Raw genomic sequence first — 26,222 nt, 5'->3', positions numbered from 1 at the left:
TTGAGCACTGGTTCTTCTAGAACAGCAGCCTTTAGATCCTGGAATGTTATCTCACATTTGTCAGACCACTTCCAAGGCTGCTCCTTCTTCAGCAACTCCGTCAGTGGGGTTGCCCGCTTCGAATATCCCGCAATGAAGCGTCGGTAGTAGTTGACGAAACCAAGGAAGGATCTCAACTCTGGCACCTTCTTTGGAGTTCGCCATTCCGCAACTGCTTGCACCTTCGACTTATCCATCCGAATGGAGCCATCACCGATTCGATGCCCCAAGAATAGGATCTCAGTTTGAGCAAAGTAGCATTTCTCCCTTTTTACGAACAACGTGTTCTCCCTGAGAACCTTGAAAATTGTCCGAAGGTGCTTGACGTGCTCCTCGAGCGTTTGGCTGTAGACGACGATATCGTCCAAGTAGACGACCACGAACTTATCCAAATACTCCTTGAATAGCTGGTTCATGAGAGTACAGAATGTGGCCGGAGCATTGGTTAAGCCGAAAGGCATCACCAAGAACTCAAACGCTCCATACCTGGTCACACAAGTTGTCTTTGCTTCGTCGCCTTCAGCAATGCGCACCTGCCAATATCCCGACCGAAGGTCGAGTTTTGAGAAATACTTCGCCTTGCCCAATTGGTCGAACAAGTCCGCGATGAGCGGGATGGGATACTTGTTCTTCACTGTTACTTTATTGAGGGCTCGGTAGTCGACGCATAATCGGAGGCTCCCATCTTGTTTCTTCTGGAAGAGAACTGGAGCTCCGAAAGGTGCTTTTGAGCTGCGGATGAGACCACCGCTTAGCGGTTCACCTAACTGCTTCCTGAGTTCTGCCAACTCTGGCGGGGGCATGCGGTAGGGTGGTCTCGCTGGAGGCTTGACTCCTGGCTCCAGCTCGATACTATGATCCACGCCTCTGCGTGGTGGGAGAGTCTTCGGCAACTCGGGTGGCATAACGTCTTTGAACTCCTTCAGGACGTTCGCCACCACAGCAGGTTCTTGAATGGCCTCTTCGTTGAGTGGCTCTAGCTTCATAGCAGCCACGAATGTCAGTTCGCCTTTTCGCACCCCTTTCTTCAATTGTAAGGCCGAAATGTGTTGGGGCTCCTTGGTTCCTCTCCGAGAGACGGGAACCACGCAAGGGTCATCGCCTCCCATCATACATAGGGAATTCAAGAACGGCATCGGCACCAACTTCGCCGCGTGCATAAACTCCATTCCAAGAATCACTTGGAAGTCGTCTAATGGCACGGCCATCATGTTGGTGTTCCCGCTCCATGTCCCGATTTTGATGGGAACTCCTTTCGCCAACCCGGAGATTCGCCTGGCCTCCGAGTTCACCGCCTTCATTCGGCTTGGGCTCTTCTCCAATGTCAACCCAAGTCGTTGTGCTTCACGATCGGCTATGAAGTTGTGGGTAGCGCCCGTGTCCACCATGGCACGGGTCGTTTGGCCATTCAGCTTGATGTCCACATACATCAGTTCACTACTTCCTGCTTTTTGTGCCTTTGTCTTTATGTTCTCCCCCACTTGACCCCGCATAGCGTTCAACAAACGCATTGCTCCCATTCGGGGTCCTTGCGACTCCTCGTCATCGCTGCTGGATTCTGAACTGCTCGAACTAGGAGCAACAGCTTTGCCTTTGTCCGATCGGGGAGGGTGGATGGAAGCCGTAAAAGCATTGAGTGCCTGTTTTTGTGGGCACTCCCTTACCATGTGCGGTCCTCCGCACAAGAAGCATCCTCCAGGTTTTGAGGCATTGCCTTTGGGGTTCGACCCTTTGTGGGAGCTCTTCTTCTTCTGTTCGCCTCCGAGCTCCTTCCCTCGAGAATGTTTTGGAGGGCGATTGCCTAAAGATTGTTTCCTTCTTGCTGGGTCTTCCGAGGAAACGAAGTCGGTGAGCCTTTCTGCAGCTGCAATTGCCCCGACCACGTCGGTAACATTCCTTCGATTCAGCTCCTGTTGAGCCCATGGTTTCAAACCATCAAGGAAGCTGAACAACTTGTCCTTCTCGGACATGTCCTGTATGTCCAGCATCAGTGCAGAAAACTGCTTCACATAGTCTCGGATGGTGGTACTTTGGCGGAGTTGTCTCAACTTCCTTCTTGCGACGAACTCTGTGTTCTTCGGTAGGAACTGAGTTCTCAACTCCCACTTCAAGTCCTCCCATGTGTCGACTCGACACCGACCTTGTTGGATCTCCTCCCAACGAGTTCGCCACCAAAGTTTCGCATCTCCATTCAGATACATCGTTGCTATGGAAACTTTGGTATCTTCAGAATCGGGCCTCGTGGTTCGGAAGTATTGTTCCATGTCGAACAGAAAGTTTTCGAGCTCCTTGGCATCCCTGGCCCCTCCGTTTCCATGGGGCTCAGGTGCCCTCAAGTTTTGTGGCGGTGCAACGCGGGTGTTGCCTCCTCCCGCATTTAGCGTTCTTGTGAGCATAGCCACCTTTGCCGTGAGTTCCGCCACAACATCCTGTAAGTGCTGCACGGAGTCCTTAGTGTCATCGGACAGTCGGTCGACTAGGGCCTCGACCTTGTCGATCCTGGACTCCGCTTCCTCTTGCGAGCTCTCTACCCCAACAAGTCTTTGTTGGCCATGGTAGAGTTCCTCCATGCTCGCTTCCAGAACATCCAGGCGGGTTTCCGCCGTCGTGAGTCTCTCCTTATGACTCTTTTTCCCAGTTAGCGCACCAGATTGCGCTTCCTCCGCTCGCGGACAAGTTGTTCAGCTTGTCCGAGAAGGACAAGCTGAACAACTTGTCCTTCTCGGACATGTCCTGTATGTCCAGCATCAGTGCAGAAAACTGCTTCACATAGTCTCGGATGGTGGTACTTTGGCGGAGTTGTCTCAACTTCCTTCTTGCGACGAACTCTGTGTTCTCCGGTAGGAACTGAGTTCTCAACTCCCACTTCAAGTCCTCCCATGTGTCGACTCGACACCGACCTTGTTGGATCTCCTCCCAACGAGTTCGCCACCAAAGTTTCGCATCTCCATTCAGATACATCGTTGCTATGGAAACTTTGGTATCTTCAGAATCGGGCCTCGTGGCTCGGAAGTATTGTTCCATGTCGAACAGAAAGTTTTCGAGCTCCTTGGCATCTCTGGCCCCTCCGTATCCATGGGGCTCAGGTGCCCTCAAGTTTTGTGGCGGTGCAACGCGGGTGTTGCCTCCTCCCGCATTTAGCGTTCTTGTGAGCATAGCCACCTTTGCCGTGAGTTCCGCCACAACATCCTGTAAGTGCTGCACGGAGTCCTTAGTGTCATCGGACAGTCGGTCGACTAGGGCCTCGACCTTGTCGATCCTGGACTCCGCTTCCTCTTGCGAGCTCTCTACCCCAACAAGTCTTTGTTGGCCATGGTAGAGTTCCTCCATGCTCGCTTCCAGAACATCCAGGCGGGTTTCCGCCGTCGTGAGTCTCTCCTTATGACTCTTTTTCCCAGTTAGCGCACCAGATTGCGCTTCCTCCGCTCGCGGAGAGTTGCCAACTTCTCGCTCATCCTGTTCGCTGCCACGATCCTCGTGAGCGGCTCCAACAGCATGAGAGCGAGTGTGCACATGCAGCCCACCTGCGGCTGCTTGGGGCAAGGGTCCGGCCTGCCCCGTCTTGCTTGATTCGCCACGATGCTTAGCCATGGCGAAGTTGCGAAGTTCGTTCGCTGTTCGGTCGAAGAGCTTGCCCGCTCTGATACCACAATGTCACGACCTTAGCTGGAATTGCCTAAGGCGTGATGCACCCTTGCGGCCAAAGACGCGAACTTAGCTTGGGTTGCCTAAGTCACGAGTCACCCTCGTCGCAAAGACGCGAACTTAGCTTGCGTTGCCTAAGTCGCGCTTCGCCCTTGCGATCTTGCTCCGCAAGAATCAGCCACTTTGTAACCTCTCGCAGGTCCCGAAGGACCTGTAAAAGAGAAAGAAAGTTAGATCGAAAGAACGAGCAACAGACAAGTCCCGAAGTCTCGCGAAAAGGAAAGCTTTACAAGCAATTCGACGAACACCCTGTGTGCACAAGAGAAAATAGGGAGAGGGAGAAAAACAAGGCTTTCAAGGATGAACGAACAGCTGCAAGCCCACAAACAGCCGCTCACCTGGTCCCTGGCGCAAAACCAAGTTCCCGTAAAGGTCACGTGCGAACTTGCGAAAGAGTGTTCAACGCCCGGTATATAACCGAAGCCCCATCCAGCCATGTGCCACCCGGGGGGTTCCTGGGTGCTGAGATGGCTGACATTTTGGTGAGTGGAGGCAGCACTCCGCTCACCTCCCGCGGCACGCGAAAACGGAGCCGTTTTGGGCTGTTTTGCTCGGTTCGGTGAGCGGTCGCTTTGCAACGCTGCAGCTTGTTCGAACTTACATATTTACAAGCAAAATGACCCAAAACCATGAGGAAACATGCTGTCGAGCAGCTGTACATGCGGGTGTAAGCGACGAACGGTTCGTTGAACGTAGTTGTTGCGGGTGCGCGACGATCGTTCGTGACAACAAGCTGCCGCAGGCCAACAATAGTGTGGTGTCTTAGCAGACCCAGATCCGACTTGTAGCTCTTAAGCCCCCAAGCATCGGAGCAGCCCAAAAAGGGTGCTCCTCCCACAACCCAAAACCATTAATGGACCAAACAGGTCCGGAGCTACTGCTCCGTTCCCCGTCGTCCGACCCGTATTGGGTGGGCGCATCCTCACCCTCCATCATCGATCCAAGGGCCACGATGGGGTCCGGGGAAATTTTCGAAATACGTATTTCTACGTAGACATGGGGCGATACAGATCAGAGCAGGAGTTTTCCGATCGCGTACCCGCCTGCCTCGAGAACGTGGGACCCGTCACTGCGGTGACAATGACGCCTGCGGTGATATAGTCAGGCATGAGAGACACGAGTGGGGAGAATACGTGAATACGAGACTGAAAAAGCGATGACTGGTTTCGGGGCAGGGGACGCGGTCATAAGCTGCCAACGGCCTTTGTGATGGTTAGATCTCAGCCCTTCGTCCCTTATCATAGCCCACTCGCTGCTCCTCTCTCCTCCTCTCGCTATCCTCCCATTGCTTCCGTTTCTAATCGCCTCCTCCTCTGTCTCTCTTATCTCCAATGGCGACCTTCGCTTCTTTGTCTCAGTAGACGGGCCAAAAAGGAAGAGCAAAGCCTCTTTTCTATCGGCGGAACGAACGCTGCTCTTGTGAATTCGTGGAGCCCCTCTGTTCTTCCAGGTGCCTATTTGTTCATGAGCTTGAGAATACTGGCATCGTAGTATTCGTCGAAAGTGTTGGGTGTTGTTTATTATTGGTATTAGAACACCGCCCTCCATTCATAGAAGTTAATGGGTTGGTGTTCAATAGCATTAGTATTGGCTCCATTTATAGGTTAAGTGTCTGATTCATCATCAATTTCTTTCAGCAACTACATTAGCATCTTAGTACAGAGAGAAAAACTGCCCAGTAACACAAAAATATATATTTTTAAATACTATAAATAATCTGGAATACATTTTGATTTTAATTAAAGAGTGCACAAGCATCTAGTTAATATAAGTTGGTTTGTGTTGCAATTAAGTATCAAACACTAAAAGAATTCTGAAACTATGAAAATATTGTTCATAACCAATAAAAAATACCTAAAGGACACTGTTATGCAAAAACAGTATGGCCTTTGCAGCGAATTCTCATTTAACATCATGATTTTGAAGACTAGCTGGATGTAGGACATGTTTCTCAAAAAATATTTTTCTAGTACTGATACATAAAGCTTGAGTATTTTGATTATCCACATGCACAACAATTAAGAGTGAGGATCTACTTCTGTTTTCTAGGTTCAGTTGGACTCTCTTTCAAATACTTGGACAGGTTATATAGCAATAAGGCAGTATCTTCTTGAACCAGAAGCAGGGCAGACAAGGTAAAATAAATGCATGCCTATAATCAAGTGATTGGTAGCAGGCAGCAAGAGCTGTAAAAACTAAGTACAATTTGAAAAATTTTAAGTGAGTAACTTGTTAGTTGCTTGTTATAAATTAGCATAGTTTGCTCACTATATTATGTTAGACCTGATTTATTGCCAATATTTACATGAAACAATTGGCTCTATGAGTGTTAAGTTCAAAATTTATTCAGTTTACCACTAATTTAGATGCAAAAATTAAGTACAAGTTGAATTATTTCAAGTGACTAACTTGATATTTGCTATAAATTAGGTTATTCTGTTAAACTATATACTACCTAAGACCTAATTCACCACCAAAGTTAGCATGAAATTATTGGCTCTATAAATGTTGTCTTTGACATTTATTCGATCTACCACTTAAAAAATCATTCAGGTAGCAAGCGGATATATTAAACATGTAAGCCAACATGACCAAACATAAATACACAATTAGATTCTCAGAAGTATTTAAACAAGATAAAGGCTTATCAACATACCATTAAACCCAGATTCTTCCTCTTCAGGGATTCAGCATCTCTTCCTCTACCATCTTGGTTGGAATCAATGAAATCAAGGAGATCAGGCATAGGATATTCATCATTTTAGTGGAAGTAGAAAATTCAGTTGGCACATCTAGTCAATGAAAATATTAATTTTAGTGCACGAGGATGACGTTATATAGATCACGTATATCAGCAATAAGTGCAGAGTGAGCATGCTCACAGTATTTGTGACCTAAAGCATGTTAAACCTAATCACTGCAATTATTGCTGTACCTCAGGTGGCCTTTGCTGGCAATAGATGCATCAGGCTTCCGCGTACCATTTCGAGCAGCTTCTTGCTGCTCAATAGCCTTTGACTCAAAGTACTCAAGCCAGGCAGCAGCATCCTGCGAAATCAAATGGCAACTCTGTGAGTCAAGAAACTAAATCGATGCAGAATTAAGAAAAAAAAAGTTTTATTGATGTCTCTCCATATAAAGATATGCATAAATCACCTGAGTACGCAAGTCATCTGGACCAAGCTTTGCTCAAGTATTTGTAATGTTGTTTGCTCATGTTGAACACTCAAAGGATATGCTTCCATCAAGGATAGTGCAATAGCTATCGCATGGTAACTTGCTGCGGTCTAATGTAATGTAGAAAATTAGATACATATATTATATATATACCTAATACTCTTCATATAAAAATAAAATAAGGTCTACCATCCAATGCAAAAAAATAATAATGGAACTACTTACATCAGACATTGAAAGTTAAAAGACAGTTAGTGTGAGATCATTCAATGAAATTATAAATCTGGTTTATCACAGGCAAACCTGGAAAAGATATTATCATTATACTATAAAGTTGATAGGTTTTTTATCTGCCAAAAATTAACTTTCATGTTATCATAAGAGAGCCAATCAGAGGACTAATTTGAAAAGGCAAGTTAGTATCAGAAGCTCTTTTTCTGAAAAAGAGACTGTTTTGAGACAAAAAAACCACTTCATTCCACGTACACATGCAGCTAGTGTCCATTATTTTTGTGTTCCTATGTATGTCCATCTACATCATGTCTGTGTGTGTACCATCTCCATACAAGAACACAAGAAAACAGAGATGCAATTTTTTCCCTTACATAGTTGGAAACAATTGGTGTTGGTTTTGCAATGAAATGAAAATAACAAGACGAAGATATGGGAACAAGTAAAATTTTGAAAGAGTGAGACAGAGTGTATGTGGCAGCAAAATCATGTATACAATGAAATCTCATATTTTTGCTTTAAGAAAATATATAGTTCTGAATCAAAGATGGGAAGAAAAAAAGTGTTGACAAGCATCTTAGTGCAGTACATTGTAAAACACCTTTTAGAACAAAATCTTATATTGATATACTTGTAAGGAAAAGAGAATAATGTAAAAGGTAACAGTCAAAATCAAATCTATATTCCATAGACTATGCTTTGTGGATCCCCATCTACTTTCTAGAACAATGAACTATTAAAGATGATAAAATAATGAGCTCTTCCCAATCGATAATAAAATATAAACTAGTGACTTACAAAGTGTTCGAGAAGTACCCTTGGACATATCTAGAAGATATTCAGCTCTAATAAATATTGGAGGTGTATACAAAGTGGCAGCCTAACACTCTTAACACTTGCACATTAATTCAGTATCCGGGAGGGACAATGTACGCAGCCTTAACCCCCACAAGTAGAAAGGTATGGCTCGTACATTTCAGAGGTCACAAAGGAGCCAAACTAGATGTCCCACTAGAGTATGGATATGGAATGCATCTAGAGATATTGAACTTTTTATTTGTCAAGTAACCTGTGTTTCAAAATATAATAGAGTATCCAAAAGGGAATGCCCATTTTGAACTTGGAAATGATTGTTTTCTCATGTTGAGTAGAAAGAGGAGGTTAGAGAGAAAATAGAGTGAAGGAGTTCGCTTAGGTATTAAGCTGACTAGGTCATCCCAGATGACCTTGATATGAAAGCAATCCTTTTCTTATAGATCCCAAAACCTTTTGTACTCTACCACATGATAGATTTTAAGCTCATCTGATTTTGCTTGATGTACTTGTTCAAACCCAAACTAACAAATTAAAAAGGAATGAATTGCTGTCCCATTTTCTTATGTATAACAAATCTTGGTTGCATGACCGAGAATGGTATACTCTTGTTAGGGCAGAATAATAATGTGTGTGGCAAACTTTGGCTAATGGGTTCCAGAGATTGTCTAATGAAGCATATAACTGAACCCCTTGATAACAGGCCAATGATGCTCCTAATTTATATGGATTGCTGAAAGTCGAACCTGCTAACTTATACTGCTTTGGCAAAGCCCTCTCCCACACAGCAGAAGGTCAATAGATAAGGGGTTCTAGATCACCTAATTATCCAGGTCACTAGGTGAGCAGATTAGGGGTGAACTAGCTAGAAGTCACTCTGTAATACATGCCTTATCATCTCAAAGTAATTAATAATGTTTCTGTGGGACTTCATTAACCAATTATTGTAATAATTTATGATTTCTAACACCGAACTACAATAAGCATCAGCTGCTTATCTTAAAAGAATGCTATGACTACTTCAGAAATAAAAAGACACAAGAAGAAACAGAATTTGAGAACAAAAACAAACCTGAATGTGGTCAGGACCAAGCAACTTCTGATTGCATTTCAAAGCTTTATGAAGATATCTAAGTGCCACATGTATATTTCCCAGGCCTTCCTCCATCATAGCCACATTAATATATGTAGCAGCTGTGTTTGGATGAGATGGTCCACAAGTAAGATGCACAAGATACAACGCACGTTTCACATACCTGATTAACAAGTAACAGGAGAAAAATTAAGGGTGATGGTAAATAACATATAATGGAAGCATGGTCCTGGCTTATTATTTCCAATACAAACACCAAAACATAACAATACTAACCTGGAAAGTAAGAAGCTTAATTTTTGTTAGTTTCTGTTCTTCAACTTTTTATGCACACATTAATTTTCAGGTACGAAGTAAATATTAAAGTTAAATCTAGAAAGCCATTGTTCTCAAATTAAGCTGCATTCTTTGTGGCAAAAAAACGAAGAAAATGCCATCTTTGCATATTTTAGCTAATATGCATAATAATAGAGTAGACATAACCAAAACCATAAGACAGATATGTGTCATGGAAGCTTTAATATTAAGTTTTGCATTGGCATGTAAAAAAAAAATTCTCTGTTTAACCGGTCATATCAACCAACCCTCATGATAACACATCAAGAATATAAACCTCGGTGCTTCAAAACACAAGCTAAAAATGAGCAATGACCAAACAGAGAAAACACTCAAGACATGTCACACATGAGACTAAAATAGAACAATGGCCTTTGTCAACGGTCATAAAAATTTATTCCCCGACTAGACTGAGAAAAATGGGAGAAACTTTATGAAATTTGTCTGGTCTCTTGACAAGCCTATGACAAGAACCTATTCAATCTCCTTCCACAAGACTAAGTGTTAAAATTTTTAAGTTTCCTCTTCACCATTTGGCTAATAAATCCATGTTATAACTAATCATGTGATATTAATGGAGCTATCTTCTTTCTCCAACCAAAATTCCGATGTGTTCTTTCTCTCTCATAAGATGGTCACAGTGGACTGGAGGAACCTGAATTTTTATTTTTACAATGCTGATAAGTTTGATAAACCATTTGTCACTCTTTAAGCTTTTAAAGAATAACATAAGAAAAGATATAGATGCAATTTTTTCTAAATACTTTGTTGCCATGGTACTCCTATGACAAACTCTGTATGTTTAAAGCTCTATCCTTCACTAATTAATATCATAAAGCTTTCTTTGTCATAGTTAGAAGATTTACATTATTAAATAGCTTCTGACATGTAGACATTTTTTACATGTGCTGGGAAGCATGATATACAATGAACAAATTGTACAAATATCTCAATCATTGCATTCATGCTGAATAACTTACAAACTTCTTTTCAATGCTTATAGTAGAAGAAAGGCTTCTCCTTAACTTTACAAGTATTATGCTAAGAATGTTGTTTTAAGTGAAACCATCTTTTTAGTTTGGTAATCTAGAATTCAAGACTAAAATTTCTACTTTTATGTATTAATTCATCAAGATCATTTCATGCAAATAACCTAGTTAAAAATTTTTGACCGTTACCTGCCAGAAGTCTTCTTCTTTTTTTCTATCTAGAAGAGGCACTAATTCTAAGTTTATATCTCCTCGAATCCTAATATATTATACTGCAATAATATCTTATAAGACAGTACCAATGTTCAAGTCATTATAAAAACAAAAGATGGAATATCTAATAATTCAAGATATTAGAATTCCCAATCAAAAGAACACTATCTAAGATTTGATACTACAACAAATAAGAATTGAAGTTACTTTAGAGCCAATTCAGTATGTTGAAGCCTGTAGTAAAAAACAGCTAGGTCGCCGTAGCTCTTCATTGTATCTGGATGATCCAATCCAAGCTCCCTCTCATTTATGTCCAATGCCTTCTGCTGATAAGTTGTGGCCTAAAAGTTGCAATAATTTAGTATAATCCCAGCCAAAGACAGGAGCACAGGTTCAAAATTTATAACAGAAAGTTCCTAAAAGTCATCCCTAATAATTGAAGTGATATATAAAATTTTAAATAGTAAAAAACACCATATAGCATATTATAATATTCATCTTAGCGTAAGAAACCATAGTGGTAGAATACTGTTTCATGGTTTAACTCGATTCAGATCTTTGCAAAAGCCATTAAAAAACAGATAAATCCAATTAGAATTAGACATTGATCTACTAAAAGAGGACACAAGTCAGGAACACAAATGCTGTATTAAAATATTGAACTGTGGTTTATCGCTCTTTGATCTGTTTCAACCTCATGACCCACTAATGGTCCTGCATGCACTTATTCAAGGCATAAATTAGCTACCAACTAAATTTCCAACAGAATTACATGTCAATATTATGAAATATGAATTACAAAAAACGGTTTCAATCACTCGGAACATAATCACCCATGACACAAACTTTACATTACAATTCTCCAAATTTCAGATCGTTGGACTTGGCAAATTTAAATTGTCCATAATGGTGTATTTTTGACATTGGATTGGTAAAAACATAATTGATCTGCTCAATTTTACTCAAATAGACCATTTAACAAGGTTCCTTTTAAGATATCAGAAAAGAGAGAACCATGGCACATAACAGATCGTAAGATACTCCATAAGTCCATATCATAAGAACCATGGCCTTCAGTGACACAAATATCTGAAAGCTACCTAATTAAGGTCACCAGTATGGTAGAGAACAACAGCTAAAAGACTGTAGGCTCCAGCAGTCATCCGATTATAAGGACCACAGACTGCAATTAATTTTGCCAGAGCCTGCATCCAACTACACCTTCATACCAAAAGCAAATGAAAGAGAAAAAAGGTCTTTACAAAGAAGTTAACCTGTACAGTATCTTATGACGAATTACCTTTGTTCCATAGTTGACTGCGTCTTCAAGTTTACCCTTATCAAGTGCCATTTTCGAAGACTCTAGAAGTTGTCATGCATCTGCAGATGAGCATGCAACTTGCTGCAAAAGATTCAAAAGCACTAAGAATGTAAGATACATTATGGTAGATACCATATTTCAAATAAGACCATCTTAGCAGCTTTACCTTGTGCACAGGTACAAGGCTGATGATATCTGATTTGTCAAAGGGGAAATTTGAATCCATATCAAAGTCTCTGGGTGCCAATTCAATTCCCACCTAAGAAAATTGAACATGTAAGATGAAAGGAAAATTAAATATCATTTACAGAAATGAAAAATGATCATTACCTTGTGACATAGCCCTCTTAAAATAGCATATTTTCTTATATCATTATAGTTTGAGATTGTAAGTTCCCAGTTATATCGCTTTCTTAGAAATACTTCAAGCCATCTCCAGACTAGAAAGTGCACACGTATAGCAGAATGTGAAACATCAGAATCAGGAAGCCCAAGGAGCATGTTAAGTGTTGCAGCCATCAATATAGATAAATCTCCAGTATCAGAAACAGAAGCAATCACAGCTCGTACAACATGCTTAAAAGCCCTTACTATCATCTCATGAATACAGAGTGACTGAACATGAGACAGCTTCTCTGAAAGCTTGACCTGACAGATATTGTACATAATATTGCATTTAATATAATTAGGAAAAATACTTTGTGAAAGTAAAGATATATTCAGCCTCTTCAAGCTAAAGGTGACTCACAACTTGCCCAAGAGAGCGTATTCTTAGACCTCTTGTATGCATGAAATCAGTTAGAGTACGACCATCAACAGGTGATAGCTCCAATGACCCAAAATCTGAGACCTGAATACATGCCAAGGTACAAATAATACTCATTAACCATCATTCCATACTAAAACAGAAAATAATGAATTAAATATGAAAAAATTGTACTCAGGCATACCAACTTTGGGAGAGCAACTTCATCATAATATCTCATTGCCATCTCAGTTAATTCCTGTGGAGACTGATCATGAGAATAGATCAGCTTCTCATCTTCAAATTAATTGTAATCTTAATATATGTTTCTATGTAAGTTAAGATGATACACACACAGACAATAAATTTACATGTTATTTAGTAGTAATTATGATATAGACAGGAATTAACTAATGATACATAGCCCAGATAAGTGTACATATGTACAACAGAACTGAAACTTTAGAATAAACAAACAAAGTTACTAATTCTGTAATAGTAAGACATGAATTTGCAACTGACAATCAACACCTGAGATAGCAGTAGAAAAATCAGAACATACACCTGAAATAAGGCATAACCTGCATATATTCATGTGACTTGTGCATACCTTCAAATGAAGTCCAGTATTAGATTCTAGCAACCTTGTATATACAGGTTCAGTCAACAAATCTTTGAGCTTGCAAGAATTCTCAGTTTCTTTGCTTTCTACCTTAGGTTCCTTGATAGGCAACTTTGTATTCTGTTTTTCATGCATCTCATCAGATGATTTCCTGTCAATGGTTAAAGTCTTTTCTTCATCAGAATCTGGTTTCTTTTTTGGGTTTTTAAGAATTTTAAGAGGCTTCCCAAGGCCTTCAACTCTTATCTCACTTTTTGTCTTCATCGTGATTTGTTTTTTGTCATTTTCACCAACCTGTTTCTTGTCTTTGTCACCATTATTCTGATCCTGCAAATGTTGTATCCAACAAGCTCCCAATTCCCATCTTACTGAAACATTGCATTCAGCTTCCTCCTCCTCAAGCTTCACTAGGCTATCTTTCAACAATTTCTCCACAATTTTTTTTGCTGCAGAGAGTTCCTCATGCCTTGAACTCTGTAGATGATTATATAATCTTTTCTCTCTTGGTGTATGGCTTTTGTGAAGTAGCATTCTCAGACTGGAATAACAAATAATATCTTCAACGAAATGAAGTATGCAAAAACTATTTTATATGAATGAAATCAGAGTATGTAATTGTGGCTATTTACCTGCTAACGTTCAAAGCATTTGCACCACCTTCAGGATGATCCTTAATTTCAACACCTTGCAAAGGTAAATCCAGTTCGCTTTTCTCATGATGCTTGACTTTCACAACAGCGATATAACCACAGTATCGCACATTAAGAACCCCCAACATGGCGATATCCTGCGGTTGAAAGCCACAAATTTGTTCACTAACAATAAAAATATAAAAAACAGAAACTAATGTCAAGCCACAAATTTGTCAACTGACGTTAAACATATAAAACAAGACATAACAACAAAGACAAGACACTTTTGTGGTAGGGTTTCTTTAAAAGATCAAAATTCCATACATGAGCTGCTGTATTTTCATCTGATGTGATTCCTTTTAGCAAGTTCCTCTCAGCGAGATGTTTGGCATCAATACCAGTTGTTTTACTTCCATCAATCTTTGTATCCACCTTACAGCTTGCATCTGAAGCATCTTTAGTGACAGTGATGCTAAAATCCCCCACTGTCTCAAACTGCAAGATTTCATCTACCCCGACTGTAGCTGCATTTTTTCTTTCATCCATAACTTGCTTTACAGCTGCAACAGCTCTTAGTATTGCAACATCTACAAATAGGATATGAAGCAGGAAAGCTCTTCTGTCCCGGATTTGTCTCTCTTCTGCTGTCTTACATGGCATGGACTTAAGAAAAAGGAACTCATTTGCCCAAGGCATCATATCACTTCTACTGTCCTGAAACCATCCACCTCCATTGCCTCCCCAAGTTTCATCCTCAGCAGGAAGGGAAGGAAATGTGGCTGGTGACTGAGCAGCAACTGGAGGCACAAGCCATGTGTTTGCACGAAATCCATAAGGCAGGTTTCCAAACTGCAAATAATAGGGCACTCTTAGTCAACCGAATGCATTCAACAACCAACTAGCTAGACTGTACCACAACAAAGATATGCACAAGCCCAAGATTTAGATGTGGAAATGAATAAAATGACACATTCTAAGCAAATTAAACTAATATACCTACAAGATTGAACCAAGGAGCTCATGACTACAATACAGAATCAAGAAACACAACACCAAAGATTGTTTGCAACTTTCTTTTTAAGTAAGCAAACACATATCGGCCCTAGCTTTCTTCTTTTTTAAGCAACTGAAAAGGTTTCCAACTAAGACATGCTACTTTGGCCTAAGAAAGGAAACACTAAATTAATCAGAACTTGATCTAAAAAATCCTGTGATATTATAAGTTGGACATTCTGTAAGATTCACTTGATTTGTCAAGATGCACATGATCAAATATTTCAGATTAAGCATGAAGAGAATGCAGAAGTTATAGAGTAGCCAAAGATGATCCATATTAATCACAGAAGCAAGTTGTCATTATAAAAAAACTAGTTCATTTTCAACACTAAGTGTCAACAAGGAACACCAATAAGCTCATAGTTTCAGCCAAAGAAGGAAATAAGGAATAACTAAGCAAACATCAGTAAGAATCAACCACATGGAAACATATTAGAAGCTCCTGAATCCACCACACTAAACAAGAACAAACCAACCTTGTTCCGTTCCATGAAGGCTTTCATGAGATCTTCATAAGCCTGTAAACCACACAGCACAGAGTTGAGCACTTGCTAGAACTTAGCAACAATGCATAATGCCACAAAAAAAAAATTTAATGCTGAAAAATATCGAAATCAAAATGTTGTAGGTTTGTTACTTCTAACAATTTCTGAAATAGCAAAAGATTTAATGTAAGAAACGAAACATAGCAAGAATTGGAGGCCGACATTATTAAATGCTCTACTGAGATGTCTCAGGAGATCGACAAGATTGTGGCAAAGCAAGCATTGCTTCCCAAGACTGTAAAATCCCCTGGAGCATGCCTCGACGATCACAAGCTTCCCATTGCATAGCTTCACCTTCAATTTCAGATCCAGTATCAACCAAAAGAAACAATTAGCGATAAGATTCACGGATAAAACGTTAAAAAGAATATAGTAAGACCTACTTCGAGGAAGAAGAGATGATCGTCGGATGGACGCTCATCTTGCCTAAGATTCGTTGTTCGTCTCATAACTGCAGCAGACGAATCGATAAAGAAAACAGGGTAAGATTCAGGATCCAAGCGAAATTCTCGACCAAGATTCAGGAGAAACATGATCGAAAAGAGAGGGAAGGGTAAGATTGGACTCACACTGGATGGGAGGGGTGAGATTGGCGAGGGAGAAGAACTCATAGAAGGCCCCGAGCCGAGGGCACGCCCCGCTCATCTCCGCCTCTAGGTCTGCCGTCGAATCCTTAGCCGCCGCCGCCAGCGACTGTGACGGCGACTTCGGCTGGGACTGGCCCTGGTCATCCGGCGGGCTCTTCCGGTTCCCGCCGGCTCCGGCACCGCCGCTTTTCTTGCGGACCTTCGAGGCCGCAGCGGAGGCTGACTCAGACGGGGCATCTTTGGGCGACGTTGGCTGCGGAGTCGGAGGCGGCGGATGACCGAAGCAGGTGGTGGAGGAGAGGAGGTCGAGGAGGCGCCGCACGTGCGCCACCGCACGCTCTTCGTCGTAGTCCTCTTCTCCCGCAAGAAAATTTCAACAAAACACTTGTATTTAGTAAAATAACATATATATCCCTGTAAAATTAGCATTTGCATACTTCACCAAATTTGTGCGTGTGTGTATATATATATATATATATATATATATATATATATATATATATATATATATATATATATATATATATATATATACCATTTTTCATTATTTTAAATTTATAAGTACAAATACCCTATTAATGAATATAGAAAAACATATGCACAAGAGACTCATCAATACAAAATTTGAGAGAATAAAAAAATAATATTTTTGATTGATAATATAATTTTTTTCCTATCAATACTTATTTCATGTTTACCTTCAACCAGAGTGAGAGTGCATGGTTTCAGCACCGTGACATCGACGAAGTCTTTCAATCTCGAACCTCTTACCTGAAATAAAAGGCCAAAAATGTTTATAAATTATTATTGTTTTGTAGAGCAGAAGTTTATTTGTATATCATCTAATTATTTCAACAAAGATACATATAATAATATAAAAGGTTTTAACTGATGTTTCCCTGAAAACCAAAGACAAAGGAGTTGGAAGGTGGAGATGGGTGTGTTTCTCGATGAACGTCAACATCGGAGAACGAAGTGTTTCTCTTCTCCACCCAAACCTCAGCTAAATGCGACTAAACCTCACCGTCCTACCGACGAAGGCTCGTCGGTACACCCAGTTTTTCCAAGTGCGACATCGCCACAACTTGCGAGCCACAGGTCAATCCTTCTTGGCTTGCTTGATCATGTCACCCTCATTCCAAGAACTCATCAACCATTCGATTTCTGAAGTCCCTATCCTTGTTCAGAGTGGACAATCTAATTCCAACCTTTCCTTTTCTCTTAATTCTCCATTGCTTAAACTTAGTCAAGAAGAGAAAGTACCACAATTCCAGAAGCAAAGGGGTTAGGGAGGTCATGTGTACCTCATGGGAGAGGGAGTAATTGGTGATATGGCACGCAAGGGTGTTGACGCAGAGCAGCCGCCGCACATCGATGATCTTGTCGGTCGATATCCCCTGCAAATTTCCACTGACGAGTTATAGCAGAAACAAAGGAACCAGCACAAGAAAAGCTTGTAGATTGCTTTTCATGGTGAAGACCATCATCACTGTCATGGTTTTGCCAGATTAGGATGAGGAATGAGGAGATATACACTCTGAACCTAAAATGGGAAAGAGAAGCTTCAATCATTGAACAGAATCCAAAAGAATGGACATCCCCCTTCATGAGTCATCCCTTGTGATGCAACAAGCAGTTCTGCGCCAGTTCTCATTAAATGCTGGGAACTTGCATTCATGGAACTGCAGGAGGTTGATTTTGTTCCCCACCAAACTAATGTATTCATGAGGGACCATAGTAATCATGTCAGTAGAGGTAGAGAGCAAGTACTGCTATTACTCCCAGGGGAATCAAAAGCCATGGACACCCGAGGAAAACATTGCCTCCCATGGCTCCTTCCTGGATGCAACCTTTCTTAAATTTTACTCACAGAACAGTAAATTCTATTCCCGTTGTGTCTCACATGCATGCCAGTTTCTTCATTTCTTTTCCTTTTCACAAAGATTTCATGTAACGTTGTCTGTCTGTTCCTCTGAGTCTTTATCTTAGGCAACAGGGAGAAAGATATAGATGAGAAGAACATGCACAGACCTTGAGGATGACATGAGACTCATCCGGGAGCATTACTGTGATGTCCACAGCCAGAGGCAGAACTAGCAGAGCAGCAACGACAACAATAACAACGAGTTAGTCGTCAGACAAGAATGAAAACTAATGACAACAAAAATAGCAGCTCAAAATAGATTTTCTCTCGGCAACCACAATCCAAACCTTTCTCATCTTTCTTCTTCTTGTCGCCCTTGCCCTTTCCTCGACCGCCCTTGGGTGCCATGCGGCCGCCCCGCTCCACTCGCTTCCTCTTATCTCTGCATCGTCAATTTATTAGTATTCCTCGACCACTAATGTACTAATGCTTGTACAATTCTTGTTACCTTTTCTTCTGCTTGTTGAATTCTTTTTTCATTTTTTCTCTCAATTTAATGAACATAAGAATGCTAACCTTTTTATTTTTGAATTTAAAGTTTCTCAAAAAATTTTAATTGGAAGAGCTTCACTTGGTTTTCCTTTTATCGCAAAAACCAAGCAATCATTTTTGTACTGATTCAGGTGAAAGTGCAGTCATCTCAAAACTTGAATGTGGCAGATTCTTTGTCCAAGGATTCAGTAGCTACTATTTCAGATGAAGTGAAACAAGTGACTGATGGTAGTGATACCCAAGATGATGAGAACATGAGTAGTCCAGGTGTTGAGTCAAAACATGAAGATGCTGTTGCCAAAAAGCAGTTATTTGTTTCTCAACAATCTAAAGGAACAGCAGAGCAAAAGGTTGCTTCTTTTAGTGAAGATGTAAGAGAGATAAATACAGAAGCAGAAGATGGTTGGCAACCTGTTCAAAGACCAAGGTCCATCGGAGGTTCAAGCCAGCAAATCAAGCATCAACGTACAAGCACCTGGAAAACCTACAACTATCAGATGAATGATGTTCCTAGTGAAACTGTTCAATCCAAGCCACAGTTTTCTTATTTAAATAATGGGTATTATTTGCTTAAGAAAAAGATAGTTATTCCTGGAAGCTTTAATGACAATCTTAACATGCAAGTTCAGTCACCAGACACCAGATCTGGTCAGAAGGCGTATAAGGCTGTAACTTATCGGGTGAAGTCAGTGCCTTCATCCACCAATCCTGAGATCAGTCATAACTCTTGGAGTGCTGTCGAAAGAACGACTTCCCCATTAGATGCTCATGCACCCTATTATCGCCATGATAGCCAGGTATTAGAGAATCAGAAGAACCTAATAGGTGGTGTCTCTGAGCCTCGCAACAATTTGGTTCATAGTTTTAGTAATTCTCCATCATATAAAGATGTAGCACTGGCACCTCCAGGAACAATTGCCAAGATACATAGCCGAAAGTTTCAGGAGAATATGCCATTGGAACAAGAGTTGTCTATTGGTGGCAATGCATCTGAAATAAAGGAATCATTTTTGGCTGAGGAACATACAGAAAATGCTGCGGAGCTACCTGAGATATCTAACATAACCCAAGATAAGGACACTGTCCAGGATGCGTTTTTAGACTCAGATAAAAAAGTTGAAGTTGATCATGAAGAAGAAAGAAAGGAAGATTGTGAAACAGAACAATTACTAGAACCATCATCTTCTGATTTGGAAGTGGCATCTTGTAGTAGCATGCTCACCAAGAATATCATTGACAATTGTGTATCTAGCAATGAGGTTCAAGGAGTTGAGCAAAATGAGAATCATGATCAGAATTCGTCAACAAATACATCTGATAGGAAAAAATCTGAGTGTCCCATCACTGCAGAAAGCAAAGAAGATAATCATGACGAAGCCTCATGTACCAATGTTGGTATCAGTTCTTACTCTAGTCTCCATCAATTCAATTTCAAGAAGGTTCTCATCCCTGAGAAAACAGGTGGTGATTATCCCACGATGGAACTACCACCTTCTAATTATGATGGGAGAGAGGTATCTAGCAAGAAGCTGTCTGCATCTGCTGCACCGTTTAGCCCTTTCCCTGCTACAGTACTTGGTCCTGTTCCTGTAACTGTTGGTCTTCCTCCTAATGGTACAATTTCTGCAGTTACACCATGGCCATTGAGTGCCCGTCTGCATGCTTCACCCACGGCTGTAATGCCAATGGTGCCTCCTATTTGTACCTCACCGCATCATCCTTATCCTTCTTCACCTAGGCCTTCGCACATTCTACGTCCCTTGCCATTTATATATCCACCATATACCCAACCTCAAGTCATTCCAAATACCACTTTTGCTATGAACAGTAACATATTTCATGGAAACCATTATCCATGGCAGTGCAACATTGGTGCAAACGTTCCTGACTTTGCGCCAGGATCAGTATGGTCTGGTTCTCATCCTGTGGACTTCTCATCTTTGCCACCCATCATTAGTCCAACTTCTGAATCCGTGTTGGAACCAATTATAACATCTCATTTAAGAACTGATGTGAGTCTAGACCTTCCATCGGATAACAATACTGAAGAAGGGACCAAAACAGAAGAGAATAATGAGATATCCCAGATTATAGACATTTGTAAACCGCTGGATGGTAACTGGTTAGAGAAACGGGAATCTGAAGAATCTCACAGAAATAATACAAAAATTACCGACTTGGAATCTGAGACGGTTTTCAGACAAGATGCACAGCATAGTGGTGGAAGGCATGTCTTCAGGAGTAGCAAAAAGTATGAGGGTGAGGGAAGCTTTAGCATATACATCAAGGGTAGAAATCGCCGTAAACAGACACTAAAGCTGGCTATAAGTTTGCTCAATATGCCATATGGATCACAGTCATTTAAAGTTATATATAGCAGAGTAGTAAGAGGAAGTGATGTTATAAGTGCAACAGATATATCTTCCAGTGAAAATATTACTTCCGACTAGTCACAAGCAAAGAACACTACAAACTTCAAAATGGGCAGGAAAGAATTTTTTTTATTGTTCAAGCCACATCCAGGAGGACGTGACTGAAAAATTAGCAATGTTGATAATTTAGTTATTGCTATTTTTCAGGCAACTGATATTTTTTATTAAGAAGCCAAGATTGAACGTTCAGGAAGGTAAGCGACAAATCTCCTCATGGTCCAAGCCAGGTATTTCTTTGTTAATTAGCTTGACAATGTTACATAACTTGCAGATTTATTGCTCATCAATGCACCTCCATATACTTTATTGTCAATAACATCTCTTTTGCTTTAATTTTGTGTTGGTTTCTCAAGCATACAATTAATTTATCCTGTTTAACATAAGTTATTAGGAAGAAACTTTGTTTGTGAACTGATCATGATTCACCTTTGAAATCCCCAAATTTTTTAATCTCGAGTATCTTCAGTATTGATATCTCACACCATCAAAAAGCTCATAGTATACCATCATGCATGTAATTTATAAGCCTGACTCGATATTTTAGTTCCGGTCTAGCCATTCCAATTGCCAAGCAACCGGTCAAGAGAGACAGACTGAGCGGATATTTTCAGGCTTCCGAAGATGTTTTGATATGCATGAAACTAGTATCAACATCTTTTTGAGGCGCAGATTTTTGCTTCTATTGTAGCTTTCTCTAATTTGCAATCTTGATAATCAGATTGCTGGAGTTAAGTTGTTTTTTCTAATTACCTCTCATCTGTTGCAAATTCCAGGGTATGGCTTACCATCAAATCCAACCTAATTCCTTTTAGTTAAGTCTTCCACTTGCTATGTTTACTGCTGTTGATCTAATCATCTATCACACGTCTTGAGTCTCTGGGCTCATTGGATTTCCAGTCTACCAGGGATTATCAGTTCATTTGTTGAAGCAGTACAACATTTAATAATGATGTTAAATCCGATTAGAAAGCTGGGTTGTGCATCCTACCTCTTATGATTTTGTTTTTATGACATTATCTACAACCATTTTCTTGCATTCTCAAATTAGAGCAGATTTATCCGAAAATTAGACTTGTAATATAGCTGCCACACTACCTTTTTGGCATTCCAGTACAGACTAGGTAGATTGCTTGAATTGTAATGTATGCCTCTGTTATTCAGTAGTGATGCTCAAGCAAGATTTATGTGTGGTCGAGTTTTCAACTTGCACAACATATATAATTTTTTTTTGTATGTTGTTTGTCATAGCTTTCTAGATGTATGTATATCATTTGCCATCTTTTCAACTCAACATTAAATGCTTTCTGAGTAGAGTGTGGGGTTAATTTGTGGTGTTTGAATGAAATTGGGTGATTGATCATTCACAAAAATATTTTTGCATGATCATTCCTAGTATTTTCATTTCTTCTTCCGTACAGGCTGATGAAGACCATTTCGTCTGCAGGTTCACAACATAGATTGTTGAGAAGGCTATGAAGTTCCAAGTCTAGAGAGGATGGAAATAGCGTAGAACTTTTGACCAAATCATTAGAATTAGGTTGAAACTATTAACCATTTTTTCTTCTCCATTGAAGAGACATGTATGAGCATTTTTCTCCTCTCTTTTTTCCCCTTTTCCTTTTGAGGATTCTGAAATTTATAGCCGACAACATTGTAAGTCATGGGATTTTGTGAACCTCGACTTTTCTACCCATCAAAATAACTTTTGCAATTTCTGCTAATATATTCTTTTCGGGTATGCGTTTCATGCTTGCAAAATTAACGTCATTCAGTCGTTGATAGGGTTGGGAAAATTCTCTTGTTTTTTTATCTGATGTGATGGTCAAAGTGAAAATTTTAAGCTTAATTAGCTGCTTCTAAAACCTGATATTCCTGATCATCGACTTGATTATGAGTTGGAAACGTTGAACATCGGAGATCAGTATATTCTAATTTGTTTAAATCAATGCATTTAGGATGCTGTTATTCTTTTCTTTAATAATCAAATGATGTAAGAGGTAAATTAATGATTCCATCTCTCTGATCAAAATACTTCAGTCAAAATTGATAATAGTATAGATTCCGATATGAAATATCACGAATCAAGTTTAATAGGTTAACTGATTTATTAATTTTATTGACCTATTAATTGATATTTAAGTTAAAAATTAATAAGAATACATTTAGCAGACTTTTTTTTTTCTCATTGCTACTGTCATTTTTGTTCTCATTAGGTTTCTAATTCTTCTTAAGCTTTGTACGGACAAGATTCTATCTATAAAGATTAAGATAACCTCAAATACTCTAATTTGAAAAAATAATAACAATAACAAATAATCAACATGGTAACAATGAATCTGGACGTTTGACATGTCTTCAAGGTAGTCGTACTTGGGAAGATACAAATGGTTTCAGCACCTCTTCAGTTCTTGTAGAATTCTATCAGCAAAGAGAGATCGCCATCAGCGGACGACACAGTCGACGCGAAATTTATAATGTTCATCTCTCGTGGTTCAGAATTCTATCCACTCTTTGTATGATCACAACCCATAGCATAAGAAACCCTCGAGGATCAGATCCAACATGAGGTGATACGATGAACGAGAACTGTTGATATGATGAGATTTCCATGAAGTAAGTGGTGCAGCATTAGGCATACGAGATATCTATCAACCAGTAGTAGTACTTGATGGCTCATCACCGTCATCATCTTCTTCTCGGCCGCATCACCCACTTCTGCCGCCACCCGATACGCGTACAGGTTCGAGGGAAATGGGTAACCTAAAGAAGTGCTCCTCTCCCCTCTCATCGATCTTCCTCACCCATCTGCTTTTGCTGCGCGGCCTCCTCCGCCCTGATCCCTTCGCGCTCTTCCGCCGTTCCACGCCGCCTGCCGTCGTCCCCGTCCTTCCCACCTCCTCAATCTTCCCTATCATCGTCACCTCCATCCCATCTTCGCCTATCGGCCCCTCCTCCCTCCCCGCAGACAGTTAGCGATCGCCACCGAACTCCTCGGATTGAAGCGGAGCAGCTCGAGCAGGCCTGCGTACGGGTCGGACTTGCAGCCCACCAGAGAGCAGCCGATGTGCTCGTGATACGGGTCGCCCACCTTGAACTCCACCGCGTCGTCCACGCCGGACTCCTCGACGACATCCTTCGTGGGAGCGAGCGACACCTCCTCCGGGATGATGCAGACGAGTCTGCCTCCGGTTTGTCGAGCTGCAGCGGCGAGGGCTCCCGTGGATTGGGACGCCTCCGGTGAGCTTTGTATGGTTGGTCACGGGATCTTCTACAAGCCCTTAGGTGATCGACTTCATCTTTCTGCTGTTTTGAAGCTCAACTACCCCAAGACTTCCAACATCTCTACCAGTCTGGTGAGCGGGACTGTCGAGAGCTTGGGGCCCCACCACATCGATCCCATCTCGCTTGTAGCCTATGCTCAAAAGGAGTATGTTTTCACGATGATCCCCCAAGCCAACCACTCATGCTCCTCTCTTCCATTCCAGGAGGAATCACTAAGTTTCGGGCCTACTTCTGTTTGTAGTCATCTCCTCCGGTATATGACTGGTAGAACATTTCAGCTAGACTACGGCAGTGGCTGCACCGGTAGCAACTGTGGAACTCTAAGTAGTAGCTTTGGGTTCTCCGCTAGATTCTTGTCCTTCGATATGATACAGTGCTCGGAGAACGGCCGGTTGCATCTCTACATCGAATTCTCCAATTCCAGTTATCTTTCATATGATGTCCCGATGGTGCCTAAGAAGTCCATGATGGGTGAAGGCTATTGGGACCATGTTAAGAATCGTCTCTGTCTCATAGCCTGTCACATTCTTGAAGGGAGTTCACAGGCGAGTCCCTCTGTTGGTGATTGCTCGATCGGACTGAGCTTATGGTTCCCAACTGTCCTGACGCTGAGAAGAAAGGACGTGGTCGGTCATATGTGGAGTAACAAGAAGAAGAGAGACCCTGGCTACTTCAGCATGGTCTCGTTCCACCGGTCGGGTGGGCGAATGGTCACGATTCCTGGGCTGAGATATAACTACACCCTAATAGATTCTGTCAGCGGGCCTTGCAAGGTGAGAAGTGGCAGCACACAGTCGAGCGAGGAAAGGTATCCAGATGGAAGATGTTCCCGCGACATGCGGTTCAGTATCGCGGTGGAGGATGCCGGCGGCCGAAGTGGATGGGGGGAAGCTAATGTCTTTTCTATGGGCGACGAGTTTTGTGATGATTATGACTTCGTTACGACGTCGGAGACGGCAAGCTTCGTGCCTGCAGCTGACTGGGTCGCGAAGAATCAAAGTGTTTGGAACGTAAGCTATGCCATAAGCTATTATATGTACTCTGCTTCCGCTGAGGGGGGCGAACAGTTTGGCATCGCTGCTGAGGGGATATACGATGCTGGAAGTGGAACACTCTGCATGAAGGGATGTGGATCTCCGAGTTTGCCCACCAAAAACCAAACAGCAATTGACTGTGAGATCTTAATCAATATCCAGTTTCCCCCTCTCCACTCGAAGATGGGAGATCGTATCAGTGGCACCATCAACACCACAAGGAGTAAGCAGGACCCTCTGCACTTTGACCCTATAAAGTTGTATTCTCAGCAAATTTACGCAGCAGAAGTAACTGAAGCGATTTGGAGGATGGATGTCGAAATCGTCATGGTCATGATCTCTCTCACGTTGTCGTGCATTTGCATTGGGTTGCAGACCTTCCACGCCAAGAAGCACCGTGACGCCCTGCCTTCCATGTCGATCACCATGCTCGGTGTTCTTATCCTTGGCTACGTGATTCCTCTGGTGCTGAACTTTGAAGCCTTGTTCGCGAACCGCAGTCGGTCTGGCTTTCTAAGTCTGCGGAGCGGTGGGTGGCTCGACGTTCATGAGGTCATCGTGAGGATCTTATCCGGCTTAGCTCTGTTCCTCTCCTTCCACCTGCTTCAAATGGCGTGGTCCGCGAGGTCATCGGACGAGAACAAGGGGCACCGCGTCGCGGAGTGGACGACGCTCAAGCTGTGCTTGCCTCTCTACTTCGCCGGGGCGCTGCTCACTTGGCTCATCAGCTCAAGGCACCACCTGCAGAGGTCGGAATTCAGCAGGCAGCGATACGGTTCTCGCTGGGAGGATTTGGTCCCTTATGCTGGCTTAGTGCTCGACGGATTTCTGCTCCCTCAGATCGTTCTTAACGTCTGTCGGAACTCCAAAGATAAGATCCTGACGCCTTTCTTCTACGTCGGAATCACGATCACCCGAGCTTTGCCTCATCTGTACGACGCTTATCGCTCTCGC

General features: G+C 41.6%; 2 protein-coding genes and 1 pseudogene across 2 annotated transcripts in view; 2 read left to right on the top strand and 1 right to left on the bottom strand.

Moving 5' to 3' along the window:
• Window positions 1-4,017: 4,017 nt before the first annotated feature.
• Window positions 4,018-18,407, bottom strand: LOC135595709 (protein REDUCED CHLOROPLAST COVERAGE 1-like; annotated as a pseudogene).
• Window positions 18,408-18,631: 224 nt separating this feature from the next.
• Window positions 18,632-22,690, top strand: LOC135595707 (protein REDUCED CHLOROPLAST COVERAGE 1-like). Its single transcript, XM_065086965.1, has 2 exons — window positions 18,632-21,179; window positions 22,397-22,690. Exon 1 carries the CDS (start codon window positions 18,775-18,777, stop codon window positions 20,968-20,970), a length of 2,196 nt encoding a protein of 731 aa, XP_064943037.1. The 5' UTR covers window positions 18,632-18,774; the 3' UTR covers window positions 20,971-21,179; window positions 22,397-22,690.
• A 1,429-nt stretch (window positions 22,691-24,119) lies between these two features.
• The window catches only part of LOC135594799 (uncharacterized), a 2,313-nt gene continuing 210 nt past the window's right edge, over window positions 24,120-26,222 (top strand). Inside the window, exon 1 of the mRNA XM_065085308.1 lies at window positions 24,120-26,222. This exon is cut by the window's right edge and continues 210 nt beyond it. Within this exon, the coding sequence (XP_064941380.1) occupies window positions 24,120-26,222 (2,103 nt within the window).

Source organism: Musa acuminata, chromosome BXJ1-10 (genome assembly GCF_036884655.1).
Source record: "Musa acuminata AAA Group cultivar baxijiao chromosome BXJ1-10, Cavendish_Baxijiao_AAA, whole genome shotgun sequence".
Classification (NCBI taxonomy): Eukaryota; Viridiplantae; Streptophyta; class Magnoliopsida; order Zingiberales; family Musaceae; genus Musa; species Musa acuminata.
This window is presented reverse-complemented; position numbering and strand designations above follow the sequence as displayed.